Source organism: Megalops cyprinoides, chromosome 1 (assembly GCF_013368585.1).
Source record: "Megalops cyprinoides isolate fMegCyp1 chromosome 1, fMegCyp1.pri, whole genome shotgun sequence".
NCBI classification, from domain to species: Eukaryota; Metazoa; Chordata; class Actinopteri; order Elopiformes; family Megalopidae; genus Megalops; species Megalops cyprinoides.
This window is the reverse complement of record NC_050583.1, coordinates 41,730,257-41,749,533: the sequence shown is the minus strand read 5'-3', so window position 1 is coordinate 41,749,533 and position 19,277 is coordinate 41,730,257. Positions and strand designations below refer to the sequence as shown.

Here is a 19,277-nt window from a genome sequence, read left to right as displayed (position 1 = left end):
TTGTCTAACCCTTATAAAAAGACAGAAATGACGACAAATAATATCCCATTCTCTGATACTAACTACATTGTTACACAGATTATGTTAGAGAATCTACTTTCCAATAACTAAAGTGCAACATCCTCCTTTCAGGGTGCATCTTCTAATCATATCTAAAACGTTTCTCACAACTTTTAGAATGATATTTTAGGCATTTTAAAGCTGGTAAAAACTTTCCCCTCACCCACCACACTGTCTTTCTTTGTGTGTGTGTCTGTTTATGTATGTATGAAATTTCCTCTGGCAGAAAGGGAAGGTGAAGGAGGCGGCCCAGCGCTACCAGTACGCCCTGAAGAAGTTCCCCCGTGAGGGGTTCAGTGAGGATCTAAAGACCTTCCGCGAGCTCAAGGTGTCCCTGCTACTCAACCTGTCCCGCTGCCGCAGAAAAATGAACGTGAGTCCATATGCAGCACAGTCTGCACTAACTGCCCTTCAGTATCCGCCCTGGGCAATAGGCCACTAACTGTGTCCCTTAGCAACTGCCGTTTACATGAGACTACAGTTAAAATAATTTCACCGACAGAACTGTCTTTTTTGTTGAATGTGAGCAATAAGGATCTCTGCTGGATTTAATGTTAGCCACTGTGTGGTTACCTTGTCGAAGTGTGAGGTTTTCCTCCATATGAGTGAGTTAATAAGTGCACTATATTGCAGGTGAAAAATCCCTAACTCTGCTGGATCATATCCTACCACATCATAGCTGTCATAACTATGCAGAAGCTTTTTCTAAACATGAAGGAGGTGGTACAAATTTGGTAACATCCTGTAATCATATGCCTAACAAGTTGCTATTGAGTTTTAAGTCAGTTCAGCCAGACTGGAATTTATCGGACGTGGCCAGGCTTCATCAGTCTGAGATCACATACCCATTTGCTGTTTGTGTCTGATGTTTTGTTTGTATGTGTTTATGTGGGTGATGTTGTTGGGAAGTGAGGGTGCTCCTGGAGAGTCAGAGGTTGTATTAGTAGCGAGGCAGGGACAGACAGAGTGATTCGATTCTGTGTGTTGGTGGTGTGTATGGCTGTGCGTGTTTGTTTGTCTGTATGTGGGCCCTTGTGCATGTGTGGATATGTGCACATGTATGAATGTGTTTATGTCTGTGTGTGTGTGTGTGCATGTGTATGTGACTTTACGTGTGTGTTGCAGTGTAAGAGACAGAGAGAGAAAGTTCATGCCAATGGTGGTCTCCCTGTTCAGTAATCTGTAGTATAGCATCTGCAGTGTTCTATATGTGGCACATTTTGACTGTGTATAGCTGGGATTGCTGTGCATTGACATGTCCTCCTCATCCATATTGACTCAGTATATAACTGTCGACTTGTTTCTTGCAGGATTTTGGAATGGCGGAGGAGTTCGCCACCAAGGCGCTAGAGCTGAAACCAAACTCATACGAGGCCTACTACGCCAGAGCCCGCGCCAAGCGCAGCAGCAGGTAGGGAGAAGGGCAGAGAGACAGGCAGCAGGACCCAGCGCAGGCACGCACGCTGTTCTGTTTCCAGTAGTAACCATGGGGCATCAGTCAGGACATGTCACACTGCTACCTGATAGCACATTCACACCGCATCACTCCCAGGCTCTGTGAAGAACTAGCACCATTCATTTTGTTTATTTCGGTAGCAATACTCCCACACACTGTACAAAAGATTATTTAATATGTCTGCATTACGACTCGCCTGACCAGAATTTCATCATGACCTCATCATCTAGGTCCTTTGCCTGCGTCACGCTTAAGTTGTGCTGCAGTTCCCAAAATTCCATTTGCTTGCTGTGTGGCCAGATAATTTGTGGTGAGAAGTGACTGGTTTCCTTTTTTCAGATGAGCTTGTACTCATTTCTGATGTGCGTATCATGCACTGTCATCTTTTTCCCTGTTTGGATTCATTGTTGTCAGGAAAATGTAGAATGTAAGCCCTGGAGCCTCCCTTTTCCTTCCGTTCTATTGTTTTGCTATTGTGGCTTTTTAACCCTCACGTCAGTGTAATCTGTGGTTAGTAAAGTCTTGCACCCCAGTCATGAGGACATAAACACTTGTTGTGTATTGTGGTAACATTTCACTTATTTTTTATAGTGACCTGACTTACTCACTTGTATATATAAACTGTAGATGTGCACCGTTTAAGAATCAGTTCACTCATGGATGCACTTACCGAAACACAACTAAATTTTCCACATATTTCATATTTTATACTCAGATGGAGGTTTGAAAGTTATGTTAATGAGAAAATATGTGGATTCAGAAACATGAGTCTTTGCTGATTTGATTACTGAGTACTGAGCAGTGAGTGATTAGTGAGTTCTGACCAGTTTTTACTATGTTTTTGTATTATTTATTTTTGTTTATTTATTTATATTAAATAAATATTTTGAGTTCATGTGAGGTGGGAATGTGGCACAAGAAATGATGTACCACCTCATGTATACATCTGAATACAAAGACAGCACTGGGGCAAGTGCAGCCCATTCTAAAGGAGTTTGGGTTGTATATGGCCATGCAGGTTTTAAATCATACCCTCCGGAAGCTTCGCTCACCCACCTCTCTCACTGTCTCTGCAGGCAGTTCCAGGAAGCCCTGGAGGACCTGAATGAAGCCATCAAGCAGTGCCCCAACAACCGGGAGATCCAGCGCCTCCTGCAGAGGGTGGAGGAGGAGTGTCGGCAGGTCACCCAGCCACCGCAGGAGGAGATGGAGCCTCCCCCGTCCCCGCCTCCTCCCCCGCCCCCCACCGAGGAGCCGCCCCCGCCGCCGGAGCCCCGGCTGGAGGACATGGAGCCCGTGCAGGATCTGTTTGAGGACGAGGACTACCTGGAGCAGGAGCTGGAGGCGGTGTCTATCGGCCTGCCGCCTGACTCCCGGCCCAGCCCGGCAAGCCTGCCCATCATCCAGAGCCCCCCGCCTTCCCCAGCCCACCGCGACTCCGCCTACCTCTCCGGAGGCTCGCCGCTGGGTCAGGCCTTCGACTTCCGCCCCAGCCCCACTTCCATGTCCTCCCCAACCCGGCAGAGCTACCAGTCCACCTCGCCGTCTCTGTCCCCCACACACCAGAACTCTCACTTCCGGCCCAGCCCCCCGCAAACCTCTCCCGCGCACCAGGTCTCCTCCTACCGCTTCAGCCCCCCGCCCCTGGGCAGCGGAGGAGGAGGAGGAGGAGGAGGGGGAGGAGGAGGCAGCGGAGGAGGCCAGGGGAAGGACTATCAGAGCCCCCCTCCCTCCCCGCTGCGCCGGGCCCCCCAGTACAGAGCCAGCCCCCCTGTGGAGACTGTGTGCATGTACCGCTCGCAGTCGGGTTCCCCAGTGCGCTACCAGCAGGAGCAGCTCCCCGGCCGGCCGAAGTCCCCGCTGTCCAAGATGAGCAGCCAGCGCTCCTTCCAGCTGACCTCCCAGCCCTCGCAGTCCTCCCAGCACCACCAGCAGCCGGGCCTCCGGCTACAGCCCGCCATGGCCCAGATTGTGCGCACCAACCAGCCCAGCTCGGCGGTGCACTCCAGCGCCGTCCTGGGCAGCAGCACCTACGGCCAGATGGCCCACCCGATTAGCAGCCGCTACCAGGGTGGCTCAGTGGATGTGGAGAGCCGGCTGGTGTACCAGCCCTCGCTGGATGGGCGGCCCATGGCGCAGGTGCAGGCCAGCCTGAGCGCGGGGGCCTTGTGTCAGCACGGGGGCCGGGGCGGGGGCGTGGAGCCCGGCCTGTCCAAGGACGAGCTCCCTCAGCGGCCCTCGTCAGCGTACCGCGCCACCAGCGGGGGCCCGGGGGGCATGCGCTACAGCCAGACCCCGCAGATCAGCCGCAGCCAGTCGGCCGCCTATTACCCCGTCTCCAAGCACGAGCTGGAGCGCGCCGCCGCCGCCGCGCTGCCCCAGTGCCAGCTGGGCTCGCCTGAGATCCCCCACCTGGTGCGCCGGCCCGTCAGCGCCAACACGGGCGAGATCAAGCAGCACCCGCCCACCCCGCGGCCCCTCATCCACTCCCAGAGCGTGGGCCTGCGCTTCTCCCCCTCCAGCAACAGCCTCTCCACGGGCTCCGCCTGCAACCTGGCCCCGGGCTTCCGGCCCTCCGCCTCCATCCAGCAGATGGAGATCCCGCTCCAGCCCGCCTACGAGCGCCAATGCGACGACCTCTCGCCTGTCTCACCCTCCCAGGGGGGCGACGGCAGGGGCGGCGGGGCGTACCAAGGGGAGACCACCCGCTCGCGGACCACGCCCTTCATGGGCATCATCGACAAGACGGCGCGGACTCAGCAGTACCTGCACCAGCCTTCGCGGCCGTGGGCCGTGTCCTCCCTGGACACGGTCATCACTAGCCCCACCTCCCCGGGGAACCTGGCACAGCAGGGGGGTGGGGGCACCTCCTACAGCCCGCCCACCTCGCTGGGCAACATCGCCTACTACAACAAGACCAATAACGCCCAGAACGGGCACCTCCTGGAGGACGACTACTACAGCCAGCCGCAGCCGTCCTCTCTGGGCAAGCTGGCCAACGGCTCTCGGGGCGACATCCTGGAGAGGGTGAGCCAGGTGCCGACCTACCCCGATGTGAAGGTGGCACGGACACTGCCGGTGGCCCAAGCCTACCAGGACAACATGTACCGGCAGCTCTCGCGTGACTCCAGGCAGGGCCCCACCTCACCCATCAAACCAAAGAGACCTTTCGTGGAGTCGAATGTGTAAGAGAACTGGGATTGAGGAGGGCGAGGGGGAGAGGCTGCTGAGCTGTGTACTCCTCAGTGTGATTGTTACATTAACCATTAACAGGTGCACACCCGTCACTGATGCTGTAGGGATACAGGATAAAGTGGTTACCACCACAGCCTCAAGCAACCTTATACAGACCACATCTGGTAAATGCAGAATACAACTCCCTGTATTCCGTGCAAGCTCAGATTTGCACATAACTGTTTAGAAGCCCTGGGAAAAGGTTACTCATAAAGCAAGAGTATTTGAAGTGCGCAATATTTCAGACATTGCTTTCTCCTTAAAGGTGGTTCTTTTTTTTTCTTTAGAAAGCAAGGTAACGGGATGTGGATGTAAAGGTAAAGTGTGATCTGAAGCAGTGAGAGGGGCTGCATTAAACATCACACACAGAATGAATCAACAGTGCACTCGATCTCGGGAGATGCTGTAGAGCACAGGAGCCTCTCCTCCTCTGGTGGGGCTTGTGCCCCCCACCCCACCCCAGCATGTCCCGTCTTGTCGCTGAGGCCCCATCACTTATCTGTGGAAGATAAACTCTCAGTCCATCCCTTCTCCTTAAAATACAGAAAAAAAGCTTGCTCTCATATGAGATTGCTATCTTCTGTACTTTAAGAGATTGGTATGTTCTATACTGTAAATGTAACAAAAAGATAACTTACAACAAACCTGTACTTAGATGAGGAAAAAAATGAATATTTATAATTTTAAGTTATATATACTGTATATAAATATATACATACTTTTTTGTTTTGATTGTATTTTGGTTTGATTTTGTGTTTTTTTAACTATATTGTTTCACAAGTCACAAGTAACTGGCTTTAAATACAAGGGGGACATTTACAGACTTTGAATTACTTTGTTAACTTATTAAGAGTGTAAAGGTTGCACCATAGTTGTACATAGCCTTGTGTCAACCAAGGCTGGTTTGACATATTTTGCAGTCTAATGCATGGTAACTAATCAATATACAACTCCTTGCATTTTGCATCATATGTGGCTTCATACAGTCATGACATTGTTCACTTTTTTCTTCCCACCAAATGAAAGAGATAGTAATAATGTAATCATATATACTCTCCTGACAGTGACCACGTCAAAATGGACATGATCTGTTTGGAATTATACAGGATCTTGAACCACAATTGATCCTGGTACACTGAACCACAAAGCTATTGGTGCATTGAATCCCCCTCTTGATCTTGGGAGAAATAAAAATACTTTACCCAGAATGTTTATTGTACATATTCTGGCTACGCATTGCTGAAGAAGTTTTTATTTCTGCCACCTGTAGCACTATTTCATTCGCTGCAGATTAATACAAGATCCCTCATGTCCAGACCCAAACATCTTCAGGACATCTTGAGTACCAAAGTGTGGATTTGTCCCCCTCTCGCACTTGCGGAATGTGATGAGAAGATGACAGTAATATGAAGTTTTCATTAGCAATGAAAAGCTATTACCAGAAGCAGGAAACAGACCACGGGAAAGACCTTGATCTTGAGAGAGCCCTTGTTGTTTGTTTGATTTGTAATTTTTTCTTATTGCTTTATTTTAAGATTTCTGCACTAATTGCCTGTGAAGTTCTTACATAAGGGTGCACTTTATGGTTCTTCAGTTATTATTATGATTGCTATTATTTTGGATGGTTTTTTTTTGGTGGGGGTTGGTCTTCTCGAAAGACAGTACTGGATAATCTTTGTGAGTAGGTGTCCTTATTAATATCACTTTGTCTTTTTGTGGGATTTTTAATTTCCAAGCAAATAAATGAATAATAATAATAATTTAAAAGAGCAAACAAAGTGTTTTAAAAATTATGCTGTGTTGCCTTTATAGCACAAACTGTCTGCTGTACATACTGGCCAGAAGATCCCCTCTCCCCCCAAGCAGCCCTATGGCATTTTCTCATTTCCTTAACATACACCACTACCGCCAAGGCCAACGAGGGTCATAATTGGGAATTGTATTTCTTTGTACAGTATTAGAACTACATCATCCAGTATGAGTTGGACCCATTAATCCCATCTACCTTCTCAGGAGTCTAAGCCTACAAGGTGGGCAGGTAGCTAACAACCTAGATGAGGAATAGGTAGACATTTGCAGGAGAGTTATCCTTCCATGGACTTCGCTTTTTACTTCTGTATTTATAAATCAAACACTGTTTTTGGCAGTAAAGAAATTGCACAAGAAGCAGCTTGAGTGTTCGTTATTTAGCATCGGTGAGGTACCGATGTTTCTCACAGATAAAGCATTACTGCAGTAGGAATGAACTTGCACGCCAGGTGTAGGAATCACTTAGCCTTATGGGTTGGTGCATCTGCTTTTATTCAGGTCAGACCCTCATTGTCCTATGAGATGATGAGGTATATCTGAATGTCCCTTGCCCTGCTGTCACGGACTTATCTCATGGTGACATGACATAGCCTATAAGATTATGATTATGAGGCTGCTAGTTTTAAAACAGCTGTGAAAATGTTTCTCTTCATTGACTTCTCTGTTATTTGATATCTTCCGATGCTCATTTCCACTACCCTGCATTACTGAGCTGGTCTGTACTGTACAGACCAAGAAATCTCATATCTGAAGCCATCTGTGGAAAAATCATAGCTTTCCCTCCCCCTGTTTTGAAGCCTGTCCTACTGTATGTGAGTATGATTTGGCCTGTTTTGTGGTGCCTGAAGCCGACAGTCTATACATTCACTGATGAATTACTAATAATTTCTGTTGTACTGTGAGAGAAGTTGAGGGGTGATAAGTCAGGTGGGTGCTAGTAAAAGGCAACTAGAAGCATAGCATAGTCAAATAGCCCTGCTCTTCCTCGTTAGAGGCACATGACACCTGTTGGCATGGTAAATATGAGGAAGCACACTGATCGGATGCATTCTTCCACCTGTAACAGAAAGCATAGATACCCAGTGACTTATGCCTGAAGAGAGAGCTGCCTAAACTTCTCCTGAAGTGTAATAAGAGCAAATATGAATTATAACATTTTCAACAATAGACATTAAGGCAAAGGATTTCTTTTTTGGGGGTGGGTTTTTTTAGAATTCTAATGTAAATGATTTTTGCTGTACATACTCTGATGCATGCTTTATTCTTAAAGTTCTCTTTCTCTCTCTCTCTCTCTCTCTCTCACACACACACACACACATATAGGTATATATATATACATATATATTTCCTGATTCTGGTTTGTGATATCAATATTGTACTGAAGTAGGGAAGAGGGGAGGAGAGTTGGTGTCTTCAACACAGTCCTCATCCTTTTCTCTATGGCCACACCAGACAAATGTTGAACTTTGAGGGGCTCCCTTTTTATGATTTGATTTTAATTTTGGTGTATTTGCTTGCTGAGCAGAGTTCTCTTGTCTGTACATGTGAGCTGTCAGATCGCTGTGATAAAAGTTTAATGAAAACAACTAAAGTCCAATAAAAAGAATGCATTTTTATCTCATGATGAAAGATTGTAATCTGTACAATCAGACTATGTATGAAAGAATAAGTACTATTTATAAATGGCTACCACTTCAAAGAAAACAAACAAAACCGTGGCGTTGGCTGGTTACTTTTCTCCTTTAGTTTTGGTGTTGTATACAGCACAGGGAGCATTTCGGTGAAAATATTCTTGCTGTTTAAGTGATGTTTTTGTATCACTTCTGACAGATATTGAGATGTTATTCTGCAGTGTCTCCATGCTGTTTTCTACGATTTCTCCACCAATAACTCTCCATTCTCTGCGCTCAGCATAGGAGGCTGTTACAGTTTATATAAATTTTTTAGAGAACCCATGGTGGGATTGTGAGAAAATAAATCCCAGGAAGGTGTTTTGTTGGATGTACAGAACTTGTAGGGGCATTGACTTGTGTGATCGTGATACAACTAAACACTTACCCTGGGATTCCATTTTAAATACCCACCTGAACAGCCGTACGTACGCTTCATCAGACTTACCATAAAAATGACCGATGCTACACCTCATAATTACTTTACCCTATGAACAACATGCTTAGATCTCATTCGTATTTCAGTCTCATACTTAGGTCACCAAAAATCTGTAAAAAATGGTTCAGCTGTCCTGTAACTGCAATCTTTCTGTTTTTAGGTTTGGCCAGAAGTTTGAGTCTATCCTTCTGCTTCAATCAAAGGCTCACTGGAATTGAATTCACACACACATTGGCAAATTTACCTTTTTCAGATTCTACATACCAGCATAATCTTTAATTTAAGGCAATATGATAATCAAGCACTTTGAGATCCAGTGCAAAATGACTACATACATTCTCCAGTGGAAGTCAATTTAAACAGAGAAAACAATAAGACCTCTTTTAGGCACACACAATCCCATTCACATCAGGAGCATTGTGCACTTATACTGAAAACCAAGTATGTTTTGAGTATTACAATGAATAAGCCACGAACACAGACCACAGGTTGTAGACAATACAAACAAGAGAATTGCACATCTCCCCCTTACAACTTCTGATTCTCCTATCAGCATGCACATAACCTCTCTGCTGTGCAGCGTGATATCTTTGCTTTTTGCTTTTCCAAGAACAAGAGGTTCAAGGTAACATTTCTGAGTGCAACTGACTTTCAGTTCTCCTAAGCACAAAATGTCAGTGGCACTATCAAAAGCCTCAATAGGTCATATTCCCTTCACTTGAGACACATGAACATTACACACAACCCATACATCCACATTCTCCAGCAAAGAGAGTATACTAATAAATGGCAGGAAATGGACATCCATAACAGACATGTCAGGCAGGATTTTCAGAGCTTAGGCATTGGTAAAGTGTGACAATATTCAACAAATTTTCAGTGCATTTACTAGGGAGTCAATGGCAGTTTAACAAATGCTTCAAATATAGCTGTCAATTCTTAATATTTTATGCATAAACCTAAACACAGCTGTCATTTGATATCAGTGTCAGTTAATATAACATGCTGTAAGAAAAGTGAGATCTGTATATGTTAATCTGAGGATCTTATCTCTTATGAAAGTCAACAGAAAACACAGTACGTTGTTGAGCATTACAGGTATTTCCCTGGAATGAGCTACCTTACCTCATTGGAGGGGCTCTGAAATGTTACCTAGCTTGTCTGTCTTCCCTTCTGTCTGGCTAGCCAGTATTATCTAGTGAATATGATAAATGGCTGAGCTGGCCATCATATACACAAATTCACCTCAGCTAACAAAATCAGTCCAAGGACTATGCAGTAACGTTTCTTGTTGTGTTAAGATTTTGTTCACTCTTCATATAGATAGTGTAGTTTCTTAAAGAATGAAAACATACAAGGCTGTACCTTTTCTGGGTTAGTGTGAGATCAGATGGTAGCTGGAAGTCTAGCCTACCACATATGAAGAATTGACAGCTATAATTTTTATTGGTCAACAAATGTATGGACACTATGAGCTAAATGCAGTGAGGAGATTTGGTTGTTGAACAAGTATAGATGGCAGAGCCAAAACAAAAGCACTTCAAATGTATTTTACCATTCTAGAGAAGTTAGATGCTGTAAAGAATAATGTGTTCTGTTTGATTTAAAATTCTATGAGTATGACCAATTTCAAGAGTCGCTGCTGCCAGTGCTCACCTCTTGTGTGTAGATTGCAATAATGTTTTTTTGGTCTCTGCAACCAGAATGGCCAGTTTGATGTGATATGGCACTGATTAATAGTAAAGGCATGTGTCTCCTTGGATTTCACAAACTCCTTCAGCACTTCCTTTTCAGCACTACCTGATTACAGATTTTAATTATTTCAATTAATAAACCCTTATCAAGCAAAACTAAACAGCACCTTTATGCCACTTTCCTATTCCCCATCTTGGTCCATGCCTAGGTCTGAACACAAGGTGGCACTGTGAGCATGCAAGTGATCTGTATTGGTGTGTAGTGCAGAGCTCTGGCAGGACTGAGAATAGCAGGATAGGAGTTCTAAGGGGAGATGGGGCTTTCGCCTTCCGTCAGGGTCTTGAAATGCATGGATAGGGCCTCTTCCTCTGGGTGTGGGGGGCGCCTGAAGTCTTCCCGTGTTACGATGTATCCCACCAGCACCCCAAAACCTACCAGCAGCAGGCCCAGCGTATTCGCCAGCACACCCTCGGGTGCAAACGTGGAGTATGTGGACCTGGAAATAGGGAGAGAGACATTTAATCACAGTGGCGGTGGGTTAGAAACTACCCTACTCCATTGTCCAGGTGGGCCTCAAGGCGTGGGGGGGTATCACTCACTTGATGCTAAAGAGGAGCTTCTCAGTGATTCCCAGTAGAGACGTGCCCACTGCCAGGACAAACAGTGCCAGCCCGAAGAAGACGTGCAGGGAGAGGTACCAACTGCGCAGCCATGGAGACGCCCCGGGGAACAGGAAGAAGCCAAGGCCCATCAGCCACTGCAGCGAGGGGTGAGGAGAAAGGGGACACAATGTCACACGCTGTCCGGAGATACCTCCCTCTCACTGGACTGCCCCCTAGCCCAGTCTGTCACTGTTTGCCTCCCTGTATTTGGCTTATATGTCGCGATCAACTCTCACCCCTGTTTGGAACCATATCCTTTTTATAGTCAAGAATCTGAGGTTCAACACATTTTAATTAACTGTGATTACGTTTAAAATGAGGGCACTCCTGGTTAAGTCTGTGTGTGTGTGAAAGAGATGGGAAGGGTGAGAAGTGAGGCAACGGCAGGAAGAAGAGAGCAGTGTCTGTGGAGGAGGGTCAAGATGTGGTTCACTACCTGAACACAGAATAGGACTAATGTCACCATTCCACACCAGCTGTGCAGGGAGTACATGTTGGGAATTTTGGAGCTCGCATGGAAGTCGAACACCGCCACAAAACCTAGGGACACGCAGAGGGAAACTACTATTGCAAAATACTTGTAAAAGGAAACAGGCTACAGTGACCTGTGGAAGAGCCAGGCATTATGCAATATTTCTTTGCCTGGGTTTAATGTGTACAGAAGAAATTGTTTATAAATTCTACATTTGAATGAATACACGTTTAAGGTACTGAAAATTTTAAGATTACATCTAATACACTAATACTTTAAAAGGTATTAAAATGGTGTTAACACATTTATGTACTTATGTATTGATGTATTTGTGAGAAACAGAGAAATGCATCAAATTATTATATGCAGGATACACTTTAAGTGCCCCCCCCCCCCATGTTGCCAGCATATGACAATAAAGAAGGAAAAGGGGAAGGAGAAACAGAAAAAAACACAAAGCACATTAAAATGTAATACTGGCCATATCATCTTGTTTTCAAAGACTGACAATAACCAGGGGCTTTTGGATAATGTAATTGAAACATCTTGAGAGAAAGCCTCCAAGATGAGTCAGACTGCCAAAACTGAATCAGCCTTTGGAGATCACCACACACACACACACACACAAAGCACACTCACACATGCTACTGCATCTTACCGACAATGCTGACAATGAGGGCAAAGAGGTGGAGCGTGGCATGGAGAATCTTGGTGCTACGTTTGCTCTCATTCCGGAACACTCGATAGACCAGGATGGCTGGAGGGGGTGGAGGGAGAAAGAGGGAGAGGGGCTGAGATCGCAGTAGGGGAGGAGGGGTATGTACTGCTGCTCTGACAAGTCCCCTACAGGTCCTGCCTATCTGTCTGCTGCTGACAGTGAAAGAACTGCCATGGTGTGTCACTCTACACTCAGGTTTGTAGAAGTGGGTGGAACTGAAGTGAACCTGTTGTGCATAGGAGTGACACACCTGCAATGATACACAATCAGTTCTGCAATCACTACCTGAAGACTAAGGTGGTTCTGAGCCTGAAGTCAGCAAGAAACTATGCAAATGTGAACTCCAATCAAGGTTCAATGGTTCAGTCAAGGTGGAATAAAAACCCCCAGTCATTATCAGGGCTTGACTACTGATTGTCCCTAAATCTGCCTTGCACACACTGCTAACTACAAGCACAGAGGTTCTTTCTTGTCTTAAGAGGACCAGGCTGATGACAACTTAAAGGGATCCACAAAACATAACCAAACATGACAGATTTACACTGTGCTGTGCTGTGTGTACACAGGAAGACTATCTGGAAATCTATTGGACAGTGCCTTTAAGAGTATATGAACTAAGGATTTTGGCTGGCAGAAATTGAGCATTCTTTTTCATTGGCAGATTTTTCCTCTGACTCATGAATTCTTTGCTCCTTCCAGGTCTACACCAGTCCTAAAGATCTCCATTTTCCTCCAAAACTGACCTGTCTTAAATTACTGAAAGGTCATTCACACCATAGGGATTTAAAAGCTTTGATCCATTTGATATGGAAAGAGCACAGATTGCTGCTTCTCAGTGTAAACCCAGTCAACATAAACCTAAAATGATTTCCAAGGAGACCGTTCAGGTTGTATGAATATTTGGCTTCATATCATTTCTTTAAAGTTGGTTTCATGAAAAGAATCACAGATTTGATCTCTACATATCCTCAAATAGGGTATACTTGCCTACATTGTGTATCTGTGATAAACTTTGTTCTAGTGACATTTCATGAATATGTACTTTCATTCTGTTGATCACCATTTAGTTGCCCATTGCTGTTATCGATCTGTCTGTGTGTCCTATTTTGGATTATCTCAAGTAGAGGCATCACAGAGGCACATAGCCCTCAGTAGTGAAGATCTAGCCTCAAACCTGGGCTATAGAAGCCCACAGCCCATTTTCTCTGCACCGGTTTGGCAGGTTTCACTATATCCAGTTAAATCCAGATTAACTGTTTCCAGTGTGATAAAAGTAAGACTACTGGTCTGTCTGATCAGTCAAAATACTGAACCACTACCAGTACCACTTTTGAGCTTAGCAGTGATATAGAATATTCTGTCATTGTCATGAAGTTCAGGCAATGTTATATTTGCGTAAAATGGTGGGAGACTTGGGGTGTCACCATCTCCCCTTATGTCTGCAAATGACTAATGTGTTTTGTCCAGCCAGTTTGACCAAGCTAAATGCACTAATGACCCAGTGTCCTTTAAAGGTTGATGCTTAATATGATTACCAGGGCTGCATCTCACAGCTGGGGGCAGGAGCTGATGTGATTAGTGTCAGGCAGAGAGCAAAGTCTGCTCAATCTCACATCATTGGACTTTTCATTTACTGATTTTCATGTCACTAAGTCAAGTAATCAGATTTGTTTGCCATGACAACAATGACATTACTGGCACAGACTTGATTTGGAATAATTAGCCACAGAATAGGCTTTCCTGTTCTTATCCATATTCATTTTATAAACAAATTGATAGAACTGATAAACTGATAGAAATTTGTTTTATGGATGGTCGAGTAGCTCTATATTTCACACTTAAGTTCATACAAATATGATATTGGGCTGTTCTCATATATATATATATATATATATATATATATATATATATATATATATATATTAGTAAGCAGTAACCCCTACCATAGTTTATGACTCCCCTCCTGCTGTACCTCTCACTTACACTCACACATGCATACAGCCAAAATAAAATCAACTCCAAGCTCTTGATAGCCCTAGCAACCACTTCCTGTTGTGTGCTGTAACAGCTGTAACAGGCCTCCCCTCAGGGGCCTAGGCCCTGATGTTATCACTCTGAGGGTCTCTGATCTCACTGGAGGTGCTGCTTAGGGAACGGCAGCTGAATTTGCGGTCCTGCCCATTAATCAGCAGGTGAGTGCATAGCCTCCATTAAGAGTGAGCTATATCCTTAGAGCTGGCCTGGCTTGGGGAAAGCACACTAACAACGTTTAAGCTTCTCTCTAGGTAGAGGGATTAGGAGAGAGCTGGGCTCCTAATGGTTGATTGGGCAGTTTTTCCATGCCCCGTGTCCTATCAGCTCTGGCCATGAAATTCAGGTTAAATGACTGTGTGAGTCATTCTGGGAATGAATCACCACTCCTGCCAGCCCACGTCATCACAGACCAGTGTGGCTTGCCCCTTAAAAAATGTCAGCTGTCCCCCAAGGGACTGGACAAAAACTCCTCAGTTTACTGTAAGAATGATTTGATAAAAGCTGGAAACATTGGATGGTTGGCACTGGTGATCCTCTACAAATAGACAGTGAAAGACAGTGGATTTGACTGGATTCCCCTGCAGGTCACAAGCCACACAGAACACAGCTACATCTGCTGCAGCAAGAGCATCTGCATCAGGCCCTGCTGACAGCCACGGCTCAGAGAAACCTCCAGCCTCATTTCATCTTGTTGGGCACTAAAGTATATCTCCATCCCTGAAAGGGGTGACCCTCACTTAAAGCCTGCGATTGAAACAGCCAATGGTAATGGCAGCACGGCGCAGCAATGAAGGGCACTGAACATGCTACCACGACAACGGCACTACTGCTGCCTCTTTAAAGCTAAATGTTATGTTGTGATGGTTCAGGAGTGTGTGTGAGCAGAATGCACATGCAGGCTAATCTGGTGGCCTGGAGTGAGGTGGGGGGAGGTGGGGTGACGATGGCTCTTTGCTGACCGTCGCCATACAGGAAGACCAGTCCCAGCACCATGCAGAGGGGATGTACGTTGAACTCATGGGAGGAGCCGTCCCAAGCGTAGCCGCCCCGGTAGTGCCCCATCCACACGCCAGTGATGACCACGCAGGCCAGGCCCAGGGCCTGGGAGCCCGCCACATACCAGGGGAGTCCCGCTGGCCCCTGCTGTGCCACAGGGCTGACCTCCATGGGCTACAGGACACTGCTGGAGAGAAATGGAGGAAGAGGTTAGAACCAATGACATCACTCTACTTGGTACTAGATAGCTCCAATCTGCATAGACCTTGCAGAATTAAATTATTTGTATGAGGAAGAAAAAGTGGTATAGATCAACGGCTAACTAAGCTCTATTGACCCTAATTCAGTTTTAGCTTTTTGTACAAATGAGTCAGGGGTAGGAATTGGATAGCACACCCTGGAGTGTGTGTATGTGTCTGAGTGTGTGTGTGTGTGTGAGGCCAAAAAGAGGAAGTAGAATATTGTGGCAGTAGGAGACACAATAAAGTATGTACACACCAGTGTGCAAATATTTAAAAAAGTACTGAGTATGTCGTTTGATTAAAAACATTGATGACTCTATTACAGTCTCATAATCACGTGTCCTTGGTTTGTTTGTTCAGGCAGGATCCGGGATAACCATGGCAAAGACAACTATACAATCACTGTGAACTGTCTGCCAATGTCCTCAAGGTAGGCTCATCTACCCTACCTCAAATGACCTCAATCTCAGCAACTGAACATTGTTTGTAGTTTCGTCAGCAACAATGGGACGATAAGCCCTAGATTCAGTAGTCACCCTCTTTGTTACTGTAATAGACCCGGTTATTTTGTGCAACAAACATACCCAAGTGCAATATATTTCTCAGGTCAGGCTTCGGACATGGATAGGAGCTGGAAACACTACATTCGCCATTACAGGTATGGAGTAACAGCTCTGTTTCCCTTCAGATTATTGTGATTTAAATAAAAATACCATATGTCATACTGTAGCGAAGGGCGAGAGCAGTCGCCCCGCCCGGCCTTGAACCCGGGTCTACGGGGTACCAAACATGCGACTTTGACCGCGACACCAAAGAGCCAGGCTCGTTGGTATGGCAGTCAAAGCACATACTCAACCGTAGTGACGGCACTCCGTCACACTGCCCTCCCCTTCGGGAAGCACGCCCATGCGCTTCACGCACCACGGCATCCCTCACGTATTCTCTTGCCATACTTCTCCCATCCCAGGGTGCCCACCTCACCAGTGCTTCACCCATCTCTGGGGTCCCTCACACCATGCTTCACCCATCTCTGGGGTCCTTCACACCGGGGTCAACCTAACCTGGGGGTCCCTCATACAGCTCACACACCAGGCACACCTCCGATGGCCTCGCAGCCAGCCATCCCACTTCTGACACCATTTGTAGCGAAGGGCGAGAGCAGTCGCCCCGCCCGGCCTTGAACCTGGGTCTACGGGGTACCAAACATGCGACTTTGACCGCGACACCAAAGAGCCAGGCTCGTTGGTATGGCAGTCAAAGCGCATACTCAACCGTAGTGACGGCACTCCGTCACACATACATTGGAAATACTGGCAAGGAAACAGTGGGAAGGAAAGCAAGGAAGAAATGAGTTACTTCCTGCTTCTCACTACTGAGCTGATCATGAGATGAATTTAAGAAACTCATGAGACATAGCCCTTCTCCATAGCCTTGACTCCTCGTCTAGTTGGAAAAACACATATTCTGAAACAACTTTTACATCCATGCAAAGCAGCTGGTTGACAGTGTAGCAGTAGGGCTGACTAGGCGATTGTTGGAGTGATGTAAAACAATGCTGCAAAAAATAGATCCAACAGATCAAACGGATATTTCAAAATTTCAAACTTACAAATTCATGAACATCTCAGTCATAACCAGTGATGATAGGCAGTCATCATTTAATGGACAGGGAGATACCATGACAATGAGTGACTGATATTCATACAAACCTAGAAGATACCTTTCACAGAACAGTGTATTCAGCAGACTAGTGGAGGCTATTGCTTCTTTTCAGTCAGCTAAATTTTGAACCTTTCACAATTAATAAGAGCCTTACACTCTTTGAACCGAGAAATATTACTTGATCACATTGTCACATTATCCAAACTGACTGACACACACACACACACACACACACACACACACACATACACACTCTTGCTACTGACATGGCAGGGATTCCATCTCACCCCCATTTAATATCTGTGAAACGTTAGTCTGAACCACAGCAGACTGCACACCTGGCACAAGCAGCTCTGCTGGCTACATAGTCGCAGGACAGCAGCCATCGCTGTCATTCTCTCTAGCTGTAACCTAACCTATAACCTCGACTTGCCGTGACTCCGACTAGGTGACTCACAGAGTCGGGGCAGATAAAAATCACCTACCTGCAGAGGCTGGTCGCACCTGTTTGCTCTGAGCTCACGTTGCCCACAGCGGCCTGCCAAGTCCGGCGGAGGCTGGTAGTTAGCTCTTTTCCCTCCTTATTTGTTTTGGATCTATTCCTGCTGTGAGCCTAAGAGAAAGAATATAAAACTTTACCGAAGAGCAGAGGCAGGAAGACGGCTGGAACAGCTCCCTCACTCCCCACGGCTTTCTTCGGGAGATGAGTGCTCGTTGGCTCCTGTCCTGGCAGCAGCAAAGGGAAAGCTTTTTTGTCGTGACAGAGTGGCACTGCAGCGTTGACAGGAGACGAGAAGACACTCCTCTTGGACAATACTGTGGCTCAACTGAAGTGGGGGAGTGGCCATGGGAGGAAGTTTCTCAGCATTGTGAGTGAGCTGATTGGCTGTTGGAGGAAACCAAGCCCCACCATTAGTCCCTTGGCTGGTTGCCTTGGATACCCAGAGGGCTGATGTTTCCAGCTGACTTGTTCACTTTCCTGTTGGCAAGAATTTGACTAAGTCACCCTCTGTATTTATGTGCACATGTGCAAGTGGAGAAATCCTAACAGCTTACATAGATTAAGTTATCTGTTTTTTTTTAGGTTGCTTATTAGGGCAATATCTGTTTTTCAGGTTACTTAGTGGGTCAATACATATGAAAAGATATAAGACTTTATTGATTCCGAAGGAAATAATTGTGCCAGAGATTGCTCACATTACAGTATCAGAAGCAATGAAGATAAAAATAAAGTAGGCAAGCAATGCAATACATAAAATGAGTGAATAAATGAGCGAATAACTGCATATGTACAGGCATGATTATCGACATAGTTTTGTAACCACAGGACAGGAGCCTAGTTCATTTCCATGTGTTCACTGATTATTTCTCTACTTGTAAATACAATGTTCATAGAGAGAGAAAGTATCAGCCTTGGAGTGCTGTGTTTCTGCAGATGTACAATAATAAGGTGCTTTAGACCATGAATCATAGGTGATTTTCTTTCATATTCTGTTAATGACTGAAAGTAAAGTGCTGTTATGAGGCAGAATGAAGATCCAATCAGGCCACAAAAGCTACAGTATTGGAACATTGTGGTAAGTAAAGGAGCGCTTATAAGTGTGTGTCCTAGAATACATTCATTTTCTTTATCACCAAAAACATACTTTCATACTCTGGACCTTCATAATGTGAAAAGTCTGAAGTAAGATGTGAAGTAAGATATATGCCTATTCTTCTGCATACCATTACACAGGAATTATGAGTAAATACTTGAAAGCAGCACTTAATACTCGTAAGAGGTGGACGTGAACGTCTTCCTTGTACTTGATATGTTTTATATTTTATCCTCTAGGGGGAGGCAAAGACTTGTACAATATAAAGAACTGAATGAGGTGTTATTTTCACCAACACAAGTAGCCAGACTGAAAAAAACGCTCGATATCACGGACGTCAAACAAACATAAACGAACAACATTCCACACATATTTACCTTAAATGCGGATAGTTGTGCTACCCTTTTTTGCATTTAAATATCAATACGATCGTAAATAGAGTCCATATGGCTTAGAAGGTAACAATACAAGTCAAATATGTTGTATGATGATGTTACCTCATAGCAACTAGACCTGTAACAGACATCTGGGTA

General features: G+C 45.4%; 2 protein-coding genes across 9 annotated transcripts in view; one reads left to right on the top strand and one right to left on the bottom strand.

Moving 5' to 3' along the window:
• Positions 1–5,298, top strand: part of tanc2b (tetratricopeptide repeat, ankyrin repeat and coiled-coil containing 2b) — a 172,129-nt gene extending 166,831 nt beyond the window's left edge. For all 8 annotated transcript variants that reach the window (XM_036521352.1, XM_036521361.1, XM_036521343.1 and 5 more), the window contains 3 exons: positions 287–433; positions 1,371–1,471; positions 2,593–5,298. In XM_036521352.1, the coding sequence (XP_036377245.1) occupies positions 287–433; positions 1,371–1,471; positions 2,593–4,705 (2,361 nt within the window). In that variant the 3' untranslated portion in view covers positions 4,706–5,298. The remainder of the gene's footprint in view (positions 1–286; positions 434–1,370; positions 1,472–2,592) is intronic.
• Positions 5,299–9,431: 4,133 nt separating this feature from the next.
• Positions 9,432–17,952, bottom strand: LOC118786524 (cytochrome b561). Its single transcript, XM_036541616.1, has 6 exons — positions 17,789–17,952; positions 15,209–15,429; positions 12,156–12,254; positions 11,462–11,565; positions 10,963–11,120; positions 9,432–10,859 (listed from the first exon to the last, which is right to left on the bottom strand). Exons 2-6 carry the CDS (start codon positions 15,414–15,416, stop codon positions 10,667–10,669), a joined length of 762 nt encoding a protein of 253 aa, XP_036397509.1. The 5' UTR covers positions 15,417–15,429; positions 17,789–17,952; the 3' UTR covers positions 9,432–10,666.
• Positions 17,953–19,277: the final 1,325 nt, after the last annotated feature.